This window comes from Topomyia yanbarensis, chromosome 2, assembly GCF_030247195.1.
Source record: "Topomyia yanbarensis strain Yona2022 chromosome 2, ASM3024719v1, whole genome shotgun sequence".
In the NCBI taxonomy this organism is placed as follows: Eukaryota; Metazoa; Arthropoda; class Insecta; order Diptera; family Culicidae; genus Topomyia; species Topomyia yanbarensis.
In genome coordinates, this window is record NC_080671.1 from 6372360 (window position 1) to 6392208 (window position 19849).

Here is a 19849-nt window from a genome sequence, read left to right on the forward strand (position 1 = left end):
AATTAGGCAATCCATGAGACGTTTCTGATCAGCTGATTATTTCTTGTTTACTTCTTCTGACGTTAATCCGAGGGGTGCGACGTCCGACAATATCGTTGATTCGGTCCAACATCAAACGAATCGGACTAACGAAAGATGCTTGTCGGACGAGTTTTTCTGTTCGCAGGAGCAGACTTGTTGACAGAACCCACCGCTGAATTGTCAAACAAACGTCTAATGGATTGCCTAATTGGTCGCTGTGGGTCGGATGAAACTGCATTTGCATCAAGTTTTACTTGGTTGTCTGCATCCTTCAATCTGGATATTGCCGTCTGAATAGTGATGTACAGAAAATTATACATTTCCTCACAGCGGAAATACTCTTCCGTGTGCGCGGCTCGTTGCACTCGAGGTATAAGTTCGCATATTTCATTATAGATCATCTCGGACTGCTCATTGCACTTACGAATCGTTTCAAGTTGCAGATTCAACCAATGAATGCTTACATTTTCGCTTAATCCTTGCCGAATCCTCAGATATTTTTGAGTGATCATATCGCGGCGATCGAGAACTCTTTCTAAGTGCTGGGACTTCGTTTAGCATTTCACGTACCCTTTCTTGCATGTCTGGTCTGAGGTTTTTGAGGATGCGTTAGGATATGCCGTCTTCTTCTGGAGGAGCTTTCTTTTTTGTAATGCACCTAGTATCTCTCAACCTGTTGCGTCATTTTATATCAATTCCAGTGTTTGGGGGACTCTGATGTAGGTTTTTGGACCGCTCTGAATTTGCCATCGTAGGAGTATGCAAGAAACTGTTCTTTCACCTCCAGGGTCGCCTCCGGTTTCCAGTTTACTGGTTGTGTGAGCGCTGTGTCCAGGCCTTTGACGATGTTCCGTAGCTGTCTTGGGGAGATGTGTTCGTCCATGGCCTTGGAGTTTCTGGCAGTATGAACACGTATGAGTCCAGTGTGGTTTGTCATTGTTTTAATTTGGCTGTAGTTTTGCAACATTTCTCGTTTGGTGTTGTTGGCCAAATCGCAGCAATCCTCGACTGCACACGCAAGTAATTTCATCGTAGCACGATTCGCTTCGTAGCACGAAATCAAGCGAAAGGTGCGTTCCGGTCATCCAATTGAGTTGCAGAGAGAAAGTGACGTGTAGCCTGTTACACTTCCGGAAGCGACGTAGAACGAGTTTTTGGCAGTACATAGGATATAGAAAGGATCTTCGCATACTGGATACCGGTGAGACCGTTTCATGTATCTTTTCCAAGTATTGCAAATTTTAAGGCAATATGACCTCTATTAATCTCCAGGTCACATTTTTTCGCCTTTTAATATCTCCGTCATCTATGAAAACTGTTTGGGTTCCGAGCGATTTTCTTAAGTAGATGACAGGACTAATGAAACAAAAACGCTTGTAAGGACGTGGCCAAGTGTGTGGAGATGAGCGGGTTTTCGTCATTGTAGATCGCGGTGAAGTCTGATATGGCAATGCTATTTCTCGCTTGGTCTGGTTGACCAGGCCTATTCAGACCGCTAGTGCTTGAGGAAGTTGTTCTTTTTGCTCTTGACATTGAAACTGGTTTCCCTGATACTCTTTTCGAAAACTGTTTACGTTTCCACTGGGTCGTAGATGCATTGCGGTTTAAACTGGTTGTTCAGATTCGCTGATTTGTTTTTGTTAACCCATTCCTCGTGTCATCGTTGGAGAGTACAAAAATGTAACGATTTTTGTTGGCTATTTTCGGCCCATTTGAGACTAAGAGAAACGAAAGCAATGGCGTCGGCGGTAAAACATGATGATGAGTTATGTTCTATCAATGACCATGCGGTAGACTTGGGTGCAACGCTCAACTCCTACTTAGCAGAAGGCAAAAGACTCTCCACATTTCCTTTCGATAATGTCCATATGAGCCTGCCTAGTCCTAGTTTTCCGTTCTAAGTTTATAACTGATTCGCTCTAGAATACGTATCCGTCTTTCAATTTCATTGCTTTCGTTTCTCTTAGTCCCAAATTTGCCGAAAATAGCCAACAAAAATCGATACAGTAGAACCTTGCGGCAATTAAACATAGTAACAGAGTACAAAAATGTTGAACAGTTGGGTGAACTAGGGTCCCATCTTTGATGGTGGCTATTGAAGTTTCCCCCCATGAGAATTTCTTCTTGCATGTATTCGAGCGTCTCAAAAACCTCCAGAAAATTTCTTCTGCGAAGGTTTTACCGCGGTGGAACGTACACCGTGTGACAGGAGAGAAACTTTTATTCCTACCGCTTCAATAGGCAAGAAGTCCTTACCCAACGTTAGAATTGCATTTGTGCAATTCTAGTCGTAGCCATTCGAAATTGGCTGCTCAGAATGGGTTCTCTTAGAATCTCGTGCAAGATGTTCTGGGTGCTATGTGATTGATTTGAGGTCAGGTTTACTGCAAATAAATGGTTTCAGTCTTTCGCGACTTGTTTCTCTGTACCATGAGTTCAGATGTGTCCGTTGGGAATAAAACTTCGTCTTCTCCGTCTCCTATCCAGGAGATTGAACCGGATTTTGCAACTCCGGAAAATAGCTTCAGTCGTGTGGTGTCTGTCCCTCATTGTTTTCCGAATCTGAATGTCTTTCCGGATACTTGGCGTTGTTTGCTTCGTGTTGGACATTACAATTTGGACATTTCGCGTCTGTATTGCCATTCGCAGTTGAATGCCACAGTTGGCAAATCTTGCTTTGGCTGTGCAGAACTGGGCCCCATAGCCGAATTTCTAGCAGTTTTTGCATTGGTGTATTGGGAGATGTACAGCTCAGGTCTAAAGTTGCAGCCGAAAATCTTAACGGATTTTGGCGCTTGTGGTTCTTCAACTGTCGCCTTTATGTTCATAGTATCCTGAAGTTCGGCATTACTGCTCTCAGATCATACGGTCACATGTTGTCTTCTGCCAACTTAATGCGGCTTAGTTCTGTTTCGAACTTGGCATCGGCCTTCAATCGGAACCTTTCCAGCTTGATGATTTCTGAGAATTTGGTACAGTCTTTACCTCTCATAAAATTCCCTGAAAAAGCCGCTAGAAGACTTGAAAAATTCTTTTTCGTGTCGATCATTTCTATGTTCAACGTTTTGTCTGGCCAACCTCTTGTTCCGAGACGGTTGTTGCCTAATGACAAGTCCGCTATTGGTTTTCCTGCTCTTTACAATTCGTTTAATACTATCGGTGGCCTTCGCGCTTGCTACCGCCATGTTCGAACCGAGTAGACCAAGGAGCTTAGAAAAAAGCTCCTTGGGGTAGACTGCAGGCATCCTGGTTGGTTTCGAGTATCCGTCCGTCGAGGAGTAGTTCCCGTATGGTTGTTTGTCCAATAAGTCACAATAAGTTTACAGACCCTTCATTTTCGACCGACGCTGACGAGAGTCTTGGTAGATTACGTGAGCTTCTCCAAACATTTTGATTTTTTTCCAAACGGACTCTCCACGATTTGATTGCGAATCCGGATTTCACGCGTGTTTTAATACACTGTCGATTTAATCCGGATGTTTAAAGAGATAAATTCGTGTTCGACTTGTTCGCGACGGAGGTTATTACATTTTTCCGATTTATTGAACCAACAGTATGTAAAAAGATTCTCATTAATGGCGCTCCACCGAAAATTATAGTTCCGCACTTACCTTTGCTCTCATCACAGGAAATTTCGCATCAATACTGGCCATTCTACGAAAACAGCAGAAAATTTGGCATGCGTGCGCGTTTAAATGTCAGATAAAATCTGAACTTTCAAATTTCGCGCGGCGCCTACTATCTCATCAATGCATCATTATTTTCTCAAAAGCAGTTCTATCGCCATTCGCGATCAACCACGTTTTTTACCACAATCTAACCATACGTACATTTCTCATTCCAGCTCACCGAATCCGGCTCCAAATCCCACCCGCAGGCAAACGTCTACTACGACGACATCAGCCAGGTCCTGAACGGGGTCGTCCAACAACAGCAGCAACTACAACAGCAGCAGCAACAGCTCCAACACCTTAAACAGCAACAACAGCTGCAACAGGCGGCTGCGGTTGCAGCCCATCACAACGGCACCGGAACACCTGCCCTGTCGGATCTCTCCTCCAATTCCAGTTCAACCTCACCGGTGTCCATCGGTAGCGGAAACAGTGGACATCAGATGCAGAACAGTTCCAGCCTTCCGGAGCTGCAGAGCCAGGTGACGCAACTGTCCGATCGGGTACTGCGCGAACAGCGCCGGAGACGATCCCTGGAACATGCTGTCCGGCGGTTGACCGAGGAAAATCGACGTCTACAGGACGAAAGTCAGGCCGCCGTTCAGCAGCTGCGTCGCTTCACCGAGTGGTTCTTTCAAACCATCGATCGGCAGTCCTAACTGAACTCGCGGGACTGAAACGTGTTTAGCCAATAGCGTCTTCCAAAGTTTTGCACCGATTATCAGCTGTGCGCATCGGCAAACCGATTATTGACAATATTTTTATTGTGACGACTTTGTTTCCTTTTAAAAGCGACATTCTGTTAACGAAATAAAACTAATCTTTCGTTTAATTATTTACTTTAAAACTGCTTAGTAAGCTAACGAAATAATTTAATTAAAAACTGTAGCGACCATCAATCAATGATCAAAAGTGTATCTCTTAAGTGACCAAAAATGTAATGTTAGTGAACGATAATACAAGAAACCGTAATCAAAACATACAAAATGCAACACCAGTCTTATTAGAATTGTTAGGTCGAACGGAATCGACATATTTATACACTTTTTCTACTTACCGCACTCGACGGTTAGCGGTTATTTTCTCTAAATAATATCACAAACATAACGAACATTTAAATCAAAAATCACACTAATAACCTATGAAGTATGCGAATTTAAAAAGAAAGAATACATTAGACACATCAAAACTCGTAAAAATAGATCGAACAGAACAGAAACGGAAACATACCAAATAAAGTCTTAAATAGTTTGTGTAAAATTTGTTAGATTGAATTTTACTTTCGTGTTAATTGTGTATAATTATCCTTATTATTAATATTATTGCTACTATCGTCTTAGGTTGTTGTTAAACTCCAGCAGAGAATAATGTGTAAGCTATTTTACTTTATTGTGTTCTGTAATAGCGTCCTTAACTGTTCTGTTAAGTTACTTAACCGGCAAACGATAATTTGTTATTTCCCGCCTCCGTAATATTAGGATGATCTATTTACTTAGTTCTAAACGTGTGGAAAACCATTCTTACTCGGTCAATCGCTGCTAAGTACTTTATAGTGTATGTTCGGTTGGAATCAAGCTAGAGAAATCTTCATGCGCTATATTCAGGCAATGTTACACAATATAAGCAACCAGACACCAATACAACATTTCGTGTACACAAATAGTAGTAGAGTGCGTTATTATTATAATATTATATTATATACAAATATAAGTACATACTATACTTCGATAAAATCCTGAAATATAAAGTAAAAAGTTAATCTGATTGTTTTCTTCTCATCGTGGTTCAATGGATGATAATGATAGTAATGCGGAATAAGGCAGAATGTTTCACTCTTTGCATTCACGCTTGATTTGTTATGCGTGTCTTGGCGAATTATTGGCTAAATATGATTGAAGACATCTTTTAATTAAATTTAAGCAACATGAAGAAAAAAAACTAAATATATGAAATAGAGTAGGTAGCCATCTGTATGTGAACATCAGTAACAGTAGTTTGAGCCTTCACTAAATAGTTCCATTTGTCACACATAGATGGAAAAGCACCTTGTGATGTTTTGCTACACTGAAGAAAAAATTATAGTATAATATACTAGAATATTATTCTAGCGAAACATGTCAAATGGTCCTAAGTGAAAATGACAGTTTCTGTTTGTTTACTTTCTCTTTCGCTAATAACTCGTCCGTTTATACGTTTGTTCATTAACTCTTAGCATAATGTGCTAGTCGAAATCAGCGTTTTTCGATATATCCTGAAACAATATTAAAAAGTTTTGTGCTGACGCCGTAATAATCGAAAGAGAAAGTAAACAAAGAGAGGCTCTCATTTGCACTTAGGACCATTTGACATGTTTGTCGAGATATATGGTCCGACTATCAGTTTTACTCTGCAATGGATTGAGTTTTCGGATGTTTTATACAATGACATAAGCTCGAAAATGATGATTCTATACAGCATGATTTTTTTTACATTTGAACTCTTCCATTGGTACATTATTCTTTATATAGCAGGCTCACTGCATGAATTATTTTTTTAGTTCTATCAATACTATAATACGGAAAACTTTCGGATCAGTTTGATTGCTGCATATTGGACGACAATGAAATATCAACTTGCTTAATCAACGGTGAAACAATGAATGAAATATTATTTTATTTTACATAGCGTCTACAAAATCATGGCAAACTATTGCTCTTGCTATCTTCAACACTCCTCCTCAAGTTCGATGTTTCTCAAACCATCATGATGCTTCCGAGGGATTGCCCTTCCTATGATGATTCTCAGGGATAGACCGTTCCAACATCAAATAATGGTCTTGTCAAATTTTGGTCTTGTCAAACAGCAAATGACGTGAAAACCCAAGATGATACCAGATAAGGTATATGCATACGTAAAGCGAGTTTTATTTTTACAATTGGCAACATCTACATTGCGTAAATACTGCCTTACTTCCCATAACAAAGAGGTTATTAAAATAGAAATTAATTAAAACAATGATTTGAATACAGAAACTAGTGCTTTCTGCCTTTATGAGGTTCTCAAGGCGTTTGCCACCAATAATATTATTGTACACACATGCATACACCTTATGCAAATTATCTTGAATCTGTTTTGCGTTTGTGAAATCTGCCACTCTTCTTATTCTTATCCTGACACGCTCTTCTTCCCTTTGGGGCACACCCTCGGATGTTTCTCCCTCATCATTTGTAGTTTGATCCGTCCAAGTGGTTTTGTGAGCACGTCCGCCAGCATATCTTCCGTCGGGCAGTACTTAACTCTGAAGACTCCGGATCTGGTCAAATCACGTATGAAATTGTACCGAGTATCAATATGTTTTGTTCTTCTTGATCCACCTTCAGCGTTCAACATACTGATGAAGCTTTTGTTGTCTTCGTTGATTATCACCGGTTGCTGAATACTTTCGCCAAATTCTCGCATTAACTTTATCAGCCAGAGTAACTCCTTACTTGCCTCAGCGAGTGCAACATATTCCGCTTCGGTGGAAGACAAAGTTACACATTCCTGTTTTCGTGCTGTCCAGCTTATCGTTCCATCGCCAAGCATAAACAAAAATCCAGAATTTGACTTTCTATCTCTGCGGTCACCTGCCCAATCAGCGTCAGCATAGCCTTCAAGATTGTTATTTTTACCTCGTAACTTCAACCTTAACCCGGCTGTACCTTTCAGATAACGTAATGCTCGCTTTGCTTCCGTCCAGTCGCTCTCCGTTGGCTTGCTGACTTTACGGCCAAGAATGGATGCCGTAATGGCAATATCAGGCCGTGTGCATACAGCAACATAGAGCAAAGTTCCCTCCAGACTCTGGTATTTCTCCGTATTAGACATAATCTTCTCCTCCTTTTGCTCTATCTTGACGTACCCAGGGTCCATAGGAATTGGTGATGGTTTTGATTGCTCCATACCAAACTTCGTCAACATCCTTTTGATGTAGTGTTCTCGGCTTAACAGGAAGCATCCATTTTGTTGCTCAACTCGGATACCAAGATAATTTTTCACACACCCAGGCAGGATATTTTGAATTTCTCTTCAAGGTGCTTCCGTACTCGCTCGTACTCCTCAACGCCATTGGTAACGATCAGCATATCATCTACATAAAGAAGAATGTACGACAGTTCCCCTTCGTTCTTTACAAAAAGTCAGCTTCCGTAGCTTTGTATCCCAGCTGCTTCAGAACGTCGGTGATAGTATGGTTCCAGACCCTTCCTGCTTGCTTTAAACCGTACAAGCTCCTCCTCAAAAGACATACTTCCGATTGGTTTCCGGTTTCGTATCCAGGTGGTTGAAGCATGTACATTGTCTCTGAGAGCTCTCCATATAAATATGCCACTATTAATAATAGTGCTCGAAACGTAATATGCTTCGCAATCGGTGCGTATACCTCGTCGTAGTCAGTTCCAAATTTTTGGCTGCATCCCTGCAAGACTAGTCGGGCCTTGTATCTTGCAACATTCCCAACTTCATCCATTTTCTTCTTGAAAATCCACCGATATCCAACTTGTTTGCGGTTGGGGGGAAGAGTGACAATGTCCCAGGTGGAGTTTTTTGTAGAGAAACATACTCTTCATCCATCGCCTTTTTCCAGTATTCCCGCTCTGGACTTGCTAGCGCTTCTGCTAGTGTAGTTGGCTCGGTTTGTTGACTTACTAGGCTACTGATTTCACGAAATCTTGACGGTGGTATTCCTTTATTTGGACGACTGGATACTCGTATCGGTGTACTCGTTGACGACGGTCCTCTCGGTGCGTTGAGGGGACGTTCTTCGGCATCTTGCTGTTCAGTAAGTGTTGTATCATCATACGATTCGGTGGATGCATTATTTTGATATGTGCCTTCTTCAGAATCCATTTCCACCTCCTCATTGTCGTCTACTGGCTCATCGAGAACGTCCCCTGCAATGATAGGAAATGAGTTAGTTTGGAAGTGGTCGGTTGAAGGAAAACGATATTCAATGGTACTTCCATTGTCTTTTTCTTCTTCTTCAACACGGCTAGTTGGCACGAAACGAGCATCTCTGCTGTTGATGGCATGTCCGGTGCTTCTCTTCAAAAATCGGTACGCTCTCTGTTGCGTGGAATAACCGACAAAAGTCATCTTTTGCGCTGCTGCATCCAACTTCGTTCGGTTCTGCTGTGGTATCCAAACGTACGCGTCTCCACCAAACACTTGTAGGTGGCTTAGGTCAGGCTTTTCTTCAAACCATTCTTCATATCGTGTGACATCAATTGACTTAGTAGGTAGTCGGTTTTGGCGATAGCTTGCCGTGTTCACAGCTTCAGCCCAGTACTTCGTTGGTAATCCGGCGTCTTGTAGCATGCATCTTGCCATTTCATTTAGTGATTGGTTTTTGCGTTCAGCGACTCCATTTTTCTGCGGCGTGTACGGTGTAGTAAATTGCTGTCTGATTCCTTCTTGCTTGAAAAACTTGCCCAGTGAAATATTCTTGAATTCACCACCGTTATCGGAGCGCACCATTTTCGGTGGCCCACCGAATGACGTCTTTACTTCCATAACGAAACCCCTCAGCTTTTCTCCAGCATCAGATTTCTCTCGCAAGAAAAACACGATTGTGAATCGAGAATAATCATCGGTGACTGTGAGATAGTACCGAGATCCTCCTGGCGTAACGTTTTTCATCGGACCGCATCCCGTTCGGCGCACATGTGAGATGTCGCTCCCGAGTCGACGATCCAGCTTACCGGTTTTCCAGTTCCCATGATTGTGAATGCACAATTTTCACTTCTCGTTTCACGTACCGCTTTTGCTTTGGGTGGTTTCTTCTGGTGTTTCTGGCTGCTTTTGGTATCCATTTCAAGGTTGCTTGCCTGCTTCCGACAATCCTTTTGCTTATGACCAGGCTTTTTGCAATAATGACGAATTAGTTTCTTGCTGAATCCAGCTTTCATAACGGACTCGTAGCTTCCCTGCTTCGTAACTTCGTCGATCAGCTTGGTCTTCACCAGCTCCAATGTCAATTCATCATCAGCTCGGCTCTCCAGAGCGGTCGTCAACGTGTTGAACGATTTCGGAAGACTACTCAGTACTAGAACAACCTGCACTTTATCGTCCAGCTTTAGCCCTGCCACGGAAAGACGCTCAAAAACAATTTCCATTTCGTTCACGTGCTTCTCCATGTCCTCGCCTTCGCTGTACCGCTTGGCAATCAAGTTTCGCAAATCTGATGTCAGCGTTGGTTTTTCGAAGTGATCTCTCAACTTGTTCCAAGCTTCGCGCGCCGTTTTCGTCTGTTTGATTAAGCCATGTTGATTGCTTTCCATCAAAAGACTGATCGTCTCGTTGGTCACCGCAGTCCCATGCTTCGACAACGGCAGCATTTCCGATAGCATGTTCCGTTGCAGTTTCTTTTTCGGGTCGTTGCCTGATAACGTACTGCCAGAGGTTTTCACGAATCAGCAGCAATTCGATGCTGAACTTCCAGCTGCTATAATTTGATCCTTTTAGCTTCGCTACTTGTACTTTTTCCATTTTAGGTTTCGCTTCAGGAAAAAATTTCACTTTGTTGACTGGTTACTAAGCGACTGATCCCATAACCTATTGGACGACAAAGAAATATCAACTTGCTTAATCAACGGTGAAACAATGAATGAAATATTATTTTATTTTACATAGTGTCTACAAAATCATGGCAAACTATTGCTCTTGCTATCTTCAACACTGCAGACCTAACAAAGCAGCATTAAATGTTATGCAATAGATTTTGCATTAATATATTTCGTTTAATGATTCATCTGGGACAGTATTATGGAATAACATCACCAAGCAGAGGATAAATCAAAGTTCAGGTTTTCAATAAAATGTTCCTCAATAGTTTGATTTTCGACATCCATTGGTTTGGTTGGAAGATATGGTAAACTTTTGCAAGAATCTGATCTTCCTCCGACGTAGACTCCATATCATTTCCCCCACGGTATCGGATATGCCGAGACCGATCCTTCATGTCAAGTGCTTCTTCCGCATCGACATGACTTATTGGAAAAGTTTTCGAACAACTTACAGTGCTAACATCCATTTCATCGTAGTTTCCGTTCTATGGATTATTCTGATCCATACTGAAACGGTGCCAGCGAAACATTTAGAGTGGTCCACGCTATTTTCATCGAATATAATAAATCCGCATGCTTTAAACCCATTTCGAATAATGTGATGTGATCATCGACCGATTCTATCGTCTTTTTCAGAAGGCATGAAAAAATTTCCGTTTTTGCGTGTTGTTTTGGACTACTGATTTTGAAGGCGTATGTGACTTTTAACCATGCCGTTTTCAACGGCTTAAAAACTGCAACGTCCACAAGTTGTAACATCCTTGTGCAGTTTGCATACGAGCAGATAAGAACAATGACAAGCTTACTGCATTATTCTGCTGTTTCCCATGGCGTGTGCGAGGAGTGTTTATCGACAAAATAAATAACCGGAACACTTCTCCTTTAACCAGCTGAGGAAGCAAGATATGCTTGATGTCCCTGATCAACTTTACACAGGTTTCGCTCGTCTAGCAATCATATTGTTGATGGTCCGATCCAAGTGGAAAAAGGCTTCATCGCCGTTGAGAATTCTTTGATCAAAAAGAATGTCGGCTTCCTCCTCTTTGCGACCTTCTTAAACCACTTTCTAATTGGCGAATCAAAGCGTGATTGACATAATGGAAAATTTGACATCCGTAAAACAAATCGTGAATTCGGAGTAGGTCTTGCAATTCTTAGAAATTTCCTGAACTGATTTCTGAGAATTGCAATCACAATATATTGTAAGGATATTTCATATTTCAGCCGCATTTGCACCACCGTCTCGTCAGGTTTCGTCTCCATACCTCGCAATATTTTTGTCATCGTTGTCATATTCGACATCGTGTTGCATGTTATTCTTCAACATGAAGCTCTGCCTCGACTAATCTATTGAACGTTATTAGTACAACATTTCGTGTATGATGCAGTTGCACGTGTGACACATCCGTAAGCTCAAGATCCATTTTCACCTTTATAAAACTATTTCATCTCGCGCTCTTTGAGCCTAAGACGGGTATGTATAAAGTCATTAGCGATTGTGTTGTCCCTTAATGAACGCATCTTGTTTTGTAGAATAGGTTTTAGAAAATTGAGATCAAACAAGGAGTTTCCAGCGCTTCCAGCACCACAAAAAATCTCATGCCAGTACCGAGGAGACTTTAATTGTTACGGTACGGCATGGACTTTCATCATGATCTTTGCTACTCCTTTGAGGAGGTGGCTTGCGTTACTACTCATGACCACATATTTGTATAACGTATGTTTCCATGAACGAGCGATACAGTTTGCAATAGTTTTCGCTTCTTTATTAGTTCAAAGTGTTTGTACATGTTAGTTATCTATTCTTTTGTCCACTTTATATTCAAGAACAATACCATTTATTGTAAAACAATAGCACTGACAGGAACGTAGCGTGATACTCTGGTGTCTTCGGTGGAGTCTCGGGTTTGCGCTCCTTTGATGTGTACATTGGTATTCTTATCAGTTTGATTTTAGAACAATAATTTAATGTGCATCTGGAAATTATTTTATGGCTTATCCTCACTTTTTATGCATAGAAAATGAGACTGTCATGCGTATCCTGGCAGTATACACGTTTATAAAATAGAAAACATGAATTTCATTAGCTTGAAAAAAAAAATGTAATCAGCAATGTACAACACAAGAATAAGAATATAATAAATTAGAAAAATAGTCGAAAAAGATGGATGGGTAATGTCTGGGACCGAAGTAAAGTAGAGTACACTTATACTGTTAATTCGAATGCTGCACTTTTTACTATATTCTGCATGGTTGCATTAAAATCAGTTATTTCGGTATTTCTAGTAGAAATCCAAACACAATGGTACCCGTACATTATTACTGGATATATCGCATGTTTGCATTACAATGTACATAAAACACTGGCAAATTTCAAATGTTAGGCTTGCTCCAAAGTTTCAATCCGCTAGGTTATTTCGAGTGGGTAGTACTGTCTATACTACCCACATTATCCATCGGCTCTGATTATTGAATTGAATGTGGAATTCTTGCAATAACTCTGCAATTATAATAACTGACAGCGAATGTAGTACAGTAGGATTCCGTTTTTGGCAACAATTTTATTGTTTTCAGTTGCCAAAACCGGAACCGTGCCAAAAATGGAACCTTATTTTTGTATGTTTCGATTTTCAATTTACGACTTCAAAAATGTTTCAAGGATTTTAAATCATGTGTGAAATGGAATGATATGAAAGAAAAAAATAAGAAATTTGAATTTTATTCATGTTTTTATCAAATTCAGTTGTCGCACAGTGATCACCTTCCATACAAAAGTAGGACAAAACCTCAAAAGGGGTCCGTAGCTAAATTCATATTTGGTGTTAATTTTTTATTTTTTTTGCTTCGAAATTTTGGCACCGAGGGTGGTTTAAAAATTCAACATTTACGAATATAAAGTGCCCTGTATCTGAAAATTCTTTTTAAAAAAATTGATTTAGGGAATTTTTAGCAAAATTCACATTTTTTCAATTGTTGATAATGCTAAAAGACATTTATAAATTATATTGCGAACCCTGGGTAATCAAACATTACCATGCCTCTCCTTCAGACATATCATGAAAAATCACCTTTTTTCATACCTCGGGGCAGAAAGGGGTAAAACAAGACATTTCTTTTCGAAAAGTACACTAATTTTAAAAAGTCATGAACTACAAGCGATCTATCCGAACTGTTTCGAAAAAAGTACAGCCACTTTGAATAAATAATTTTAATTTAATGCACGATTTATTATTTGTTCATTAGAAAGAGTGACGGAGAAGAAAGACTTGTATCGACTAAATTGAATGGTAAGTACAAGTCCGCCGAATACCTTACTAATGAAATCAGTTCGACCACAATCGGAATCTTAACTAAAACAATATATTCATAACATAGGTTTTTTTCAGAATTGATCATCTATTTCACCTTTGAACGTCTGTAAAAAATGTATCTTTTGTCCTCAAGACTTAATATTTTGAGAAGACTCTATTCAAAATGTTAAATCATGAAAAATTCAAAATAAAAAGTTGAAGTTTTGTACGGCTAGGCGACACTGTGCGTCGTCCAGTAGAATTCTCACAATCTTCGCGCACTTCTCGAGTACAATGCCCCTCATTACGGAGGTGTAACATATCATTTAATTCGAATCGCTTTTCTTCGGTCCACTGGACGTCAAAACTCAAACAATAGGGATCTTTAATTTGGAAAAATTGTGCCAGTTTTTCATATGTATTGGTAGCGGGTGTCCTTACGAGTACACTCATATCATTCTTAAACCTTAATTATTCTTTTATGATTTTTAAATTAAAAAAAACCAAATTAAACTCAACCAGCAAACTGACAGTTGTCCTACTAAATGACGTATCTGCAAATATCTCGTTCGCCTCATTGTTAACCGGGACAGCACCCCACACAGCATGATCTGGTACTTTGTCAATCCGCTAGCAACCTGCCATCCCAAGTTTCATCTGCAAACTATGGTAGATCTGATAAGGCAACCTATAGAGTCGTGCAAGTCGCATGGGTTTGGATGTGTTATTGTCCTAAAAGGAAACAAGCTAAAAAATGTTTTTTTCAATAGTTTCGGGCCAAAAAATTGAAAAAGGACTGAGATATTAACTCACGGTACTAATCTGCATCAGAATATGCCTTAACCCGCACACCCCTAAAGATCCCTATTCGCTGCGTGGTAGTGTTGGTTTCGCAACTGGGGCTGTTATCTCTTCTTTATGAAAATTTATGAACAATTTATCAAGAGCCACCCTACCCCAAATCTTTTAAAAAATCATGACAAATTAACCATTATAGATAGCCTTGTTTATTCAGTAAACTTGCTTCAATTTATTTGTGTTATTATGTTATTGTGTGTGCGCAGGTAAACTTCACACATCTAAACAGTCGATACTTTGAAACCCCAACCACAAGGGCATTCATTTGAATGAATCGTCAAAAAACTAACAAATTTGCCAAAGACATCATAAAGCTAAAACACATTACTTTAGAGCTTTCAGTTTTATATTCCTAAATACGGGCTTTCGATATGTACTGAAAATTCAGTGTCATTTTTTTGTAGTGAACGCGTAATAATCGAAAGAGAAAAAGGCTCGCAATGTTACTAAGGTTCTATTGAAAATTTTCTTCAGAACTAGTCTTATTATGTAGTGTAGCGCATTGCTCTGTACTTGACTCTTAAAGTTCACAGACTCTGGGTCTTATCATAAAAATTGATTCCGTCAGACACTAGTTACACTGTTACCAGTTATATTATACATAAATAATACATTTCTATACTTATAGTAATCACTAAATACGACACGTATAGTGTAAAATATAGTTAACCCTTAAATGCATAACGCTGTTTCAACATAACATTGCGAAAAACATCTCAAAATTATCACAGTAATGAATTGAAACTATGAGACAATTTTCACAAAATTAAAAAAAAAATGACTTGCGCCTTTGAGGGTTAATATGACTCCCGTATTTGGAAATAAAGTCAAATTACTGCACATTTTTCAAAGACTTATTATGTACAGCAAGAATGTTACCAAAAACGGAACCCATTTGTTGCCAGAATCGGAGTGTGTCAAAATGGGAGTATGCCAAAATCGGAATCTTACTGTACCAGTACATCAATTTTAATAAAGCATTTAACCAACGTCGTTGATTTAACTTTGAGCCGCGAAATTCACAAACAAAATAAGTAAAAGCACATTAAGCCATGTTGCCACCCGAATAGAAATGTACAGTAACAAAACCATGATTTTGACTGTGACAGTACAGTAATTTTACATTAATTTACAGTAAGTTTTAGTGTTATGCACAATACAAAAACAATAAACTTTAACGTTTTTACAGTAAAGTTCAATGTAAAATAGACTTTTACAGTGAAAAAGGGGGGTGGTTATGTATCTTAACATTAAAAAAAATCAATTTTTCTCCATACATTTTTTTCTTGAAAACAGTAAAATTTAATGTGAATGCACTGTATCAGTTTTTGCTGAATAGAGAAATTTATTATTACATGAAATTTTATTGTAAATCTACTGTGAGAACGTGGCATCGAACAATGTTGAAATAGTAATAACTATAATATTTATTGTTTTATGATTGTTTGTAGGGTAAATGCTATTGTAAAATTCTATCCGGGCATGCCTGTTCATTCTATCTCTCGTATATCGCATAGCCTCTCATTCTACCTCATACATTTTAAATGAACTGGCAGCATTTAACAGTTTCGCCTGGCTGCACTTGACGTTAGGTTTTTTGTGATACAATGACGCTAAATATTTTGTTTTTTTTTGCTGTGTAAGTTTTAAGCCCGCCAAGGTGTTGATCGAACCTATATTCTGAGCGTCGAACGCTCAGCGTGTAGACACCTCGTTTCCGAAGGGCGCAAAAAGCAAAACAACAAAATAAACGTCAAATAATCAGCTGTTGTTGTTATTCCGTGGTTGCTCGGACAAAAACCTGCTCTTTTACAGTGAATAATATTCAGTAAATTATAATGATTAAATTGTAATTTTGTACTTTTATTGTAAATAATTATTGGCACAATAACTTGTAACAGTAGTTAGCAATAACTCGAGTGAAAGAAGTGATGTATTGGTTGTTTTGAAGAGCTAATGGTGTTATAAGTGAACACGGACTGCAAAATTGGTAAGTGTTGACCAATCTAATGTTTTATGTGCAATGTGTACGTTGGAATTGTCGCAACCGTCTCGCTAAAAGTATCTAGTAGTTGCAACACTTGTATCGAATATCATTATCATCGGCTAAAGCATATGAGTAATTTTAGCCAAAAATCGTATCTGACAAAGTGCACAAACTGCACATGTTGATGTGGTACATGATACATAGTACATGATATTAATGCCGCTTTGGCTTCATCTCGAAACTGAGTAAGGTTGCAATCTCAACCGCGGTCAGTTCATACATTTTGACTACAGTTGAGGATAGATCACAAGCAAAAACGACATAACAGCATTCAAAAAATATATAAAATTTGTTATAGAAAATAAAAATGAATAAAAACTAGATAGTTTGACGAAATATCGGTCGATTTCACCGACTGTTGTCAAGTGGACTGTGTACGGTGTAGGATAAGAGCCGGTATAAATAAAACCATGAATAAATATTGAACTTTTGACTTAACGAATAATTGAAATCGATATTCGTTACAGTGTCTTGTTGAAATTTGTACAAATCTCATCAACCTGTATGCTGTTTTGCCATGATGCAATACAATCAAACGGAATAGGTTAGCAGACCTTGGATGTTGTGATAGACAATCAAGCTTCAGTTTTTGGAAGGGAAAAGGAGAGAGCAGACGCAATAGCTCTGGTTACGACATAGGGATGGTTTAAACGCATCGGTAAAAACCTGTTTTAATCCACCTAGCTGTGCAATTGTGCCTTTCTCATTTCTCTAAACTATAGCACGGAAGCTTTTTATGTTCAACATAGTTGTGGAAATGTCCATTACATTCTTAGTACACTTTGCATTTATACACAATAGCTTGCCAGCCAAGAACTTGATGAGCTACGTGTCGACGGTGAAACACTTGAAACAAAAAAAATATCGTACTTCATTAGCCTAATCAGTATTAGATCAATGTTATCTGCTTGCTAACTCATTTTGTCATGCGGGGGTGGGTATGTGAGGTGGGCGAAAGTTCCATGAACGAACGACTCCCCAGCTTAAATTGGTTTGCTTTGTGATATAGTGACGGTTTAAAGATGATGGGGTTGATTGGGAGGGGTATGAGGGCTGAGGGGTGATTTAAGGAGATTTTTAAGGGAGGGGAGTGAACGGTATAGGGGGGGGGGTGTAACCCCTCTCCTTAAATCATCAACTACGCCCCTGTTAAAATCCAGAAACCTTATGCGAGTCAAAAAAAATTAGGCCGGGATTAGGTTAACGTTTTTCAGAGTGATTGCATAACCTTTCTATATGAGAAAGGCAAAAAGGATACAGTTTGCTCAGAAAGCAGCGCCTTCATATGTAAGGGAATAGTGGGTAAAATGAACAGCGGGGGAGGTATAAAGTGATCAGGTAGCCAAATCAATTCAATGTGTGTTAAATTTTGAACATACTTCACAGAAACCTGACCCGTCAAGTATTCAAAGAATATTGAAATCATTTATTCGATAAAATGCTGTCGAATATGAATTAAATATGATGAAAACCCAAATCGGCATTCATATCTGCCATGATGTTAAATTCGGTATGTAGAATATAAAGTCTTTTGCGGTGAAATTTTGATTTAATTCTGAAAATGGTGTCATAGTAATTGAAAAAATGGGTCAATCGGAACAGATGTTAGAAAATAAAATGTTTTAGAGAGTAAAATAAATAGATTGTACGAGGTAAATATGAACCAACTTGCCACTCCAAGTAACAAGTCTCAAAATTAATCGGAACGCTAACTTCGAGTTGCTGTATCTTCACTGTTCTCCAATAGATCCTAAAAGTTTAAACACCCATAGATAACCCCATAATTGTAGATTTGTTTCGATGCTACAGGTTTGTTATTTGGTTAATATCTCGACAAACATATGATTACGGCCTAAAAGCCAACTGTCAAAATCCACTTTGAATGGAAATTCCGGAAAAATCAAGAATAATGTTTGAAAGAATGTGTTTATGTCGAAGAAGTTTCACCCAATATGTACCAAACATGTCTAACAAGAAACATATAAGGGAATCTTAGTGTCTCTATCGCTTATCAGTTAGAAAATAATGACTTTGCTTAACGTGTTCATTCTACCACCAGTTACCCTATAAAAACGCGATAGCAACGCGGAAGAAGAGAAATTGCAATTGAAATTATTTTTTTCGGTATTTTCATGAATGACCTGGATCCCAGAAATGAACAAAAACAGGAGAGTCAACATCCTGACAATATTCTATACATCGATGCTAACCTGTTAGCATCAACAGCATTCGGGGATACATTTATTCAGGCAATTTTTTTATTTTTTTTTTTCACAGCTGAACAAATGTTTGAATTTAATGTATAGAAGACTCGCGTTTTATGTAAAGAACTACTGCACAGCCTATAATTGCAAGTTAATCCCATATAGATAGGGAATCCCATAGAACATGGGACAGACTTTTGATTATTGGCAGTGCAGAGTGAACCTAAAAAATGATTGATTGCATTAAGCCCCATTAATATTCCAATTTGTCACCCATAATTCGCAAGCATGATTTTCACTATCAGTATAGAATTTGCGTCTCATTTTCTTGTAAATATCAACATTTTTTAAAAAAAACTACGAGGGGCAGCCCTATGGGGTTGCACGAACTGTAGATGTAGGACTATACTACTTAATGTAAAATATTTATTTTCTTAGTACTTAGTGTGTGGGAAAAACACCCGGACCGGTGAAGAAAAATCAAATTTTAGACAATATAATCACATCTCATGTATAGAACAAGCTTTCTAGTTGCTCTCAAACAGATCCTAAAAGTTCAAACACCCAAGTGTAGATGTGTTTCGATGCCACAGGATTGTAAAATGGTTAATATTACGTCATGAAAATTCAATTCTTCCGTGACAATTTTTTTTACCTACAAAATGCCCTGTGTGTATGCAAAGCTCATGATTTGTTGGGATATTAGCATTGATCGGAAAATGCTTTCCAACGCTGCGCATTGCATACATATAAGACATTTTGCTGGTCACCAGAAGCTGTTCATTTTACCCACTCGCTATAAACATGTCTCATTTTTGGACATGTTTAGAAATCAAGAATTATGTTTGAAAAAATGTGTTTATGACGAAGTATTTTTACCAGATATGTACAAAACATGTCTAACAAGAAACATAGGGTGATTGTAATATCTCATTCACTTATTAGTTAGAAAATAATGACTTTGCTTAACGTGTTCATTTTACCGCCAGTTCCCCTACCTACCAACACATTCGCCCCAAACATTGAACCCAAGCGTACAATGCAAAATGAGTCAACGCTGATGATGATGGGTAGAGCGAAAGAGACAACTAGTACCACCACGACACTATTAGCGCATTTCACCAAAATTCCACGCTTCCTTTCCCAATTGAAAGGAACGGCCGCGCTTAACCCATCT

At 38.9% G+C, this 19849-nt stretch overlaps 2 protein-coding genes across 7 annotated transcripts in view; both read left to right on the forward strand.

The window, feature by feature from the left end:
- Positions 1 to 5451, forward strand: part of LOC131683824 (signal-induced proliferation-associated 1-like protein 1) — a 226006-nt gene extending 220555 nt beyond the window's left edge. For all 5 annotated transcript variants that reach the window (XM_058966157.1, XM_058966160.1, XM_058966159.1 and 2 more), the window contains one exon: positions 3866 to 5451. In XM_058966157.1, the coding sequence (XP_058822140.1) occupies positions 3866 to 4351 (486 nt within the window). In that variant the 3' untranslated portion in view covers positions 4352 to 5451. The remainder of the gene's footprint in view (positions 1 to 3865) is intronic.
- Positions 5452 to 16189: 10738 nt separating this feature from the next.
- The window catches only part of LOC131682974 (tRNA-dihydrouridine(16/17) synthase [NAD(P)(+)]-like), a 310819-nt gene continuing 307159 nt past the window's right edge, over positions 16190 to 19849 (forward strand). For both annotated transcript variants that reach the window (XM_058964803.1, XM_058964804.1), the window contains exon 1: positions 16190 to 16411. The gene's annotated coding sequence lies outside the window, so the exon portion shown is untranslated. The remainder of the gene's footprint in view (positions 16412 to 19849) is intronic.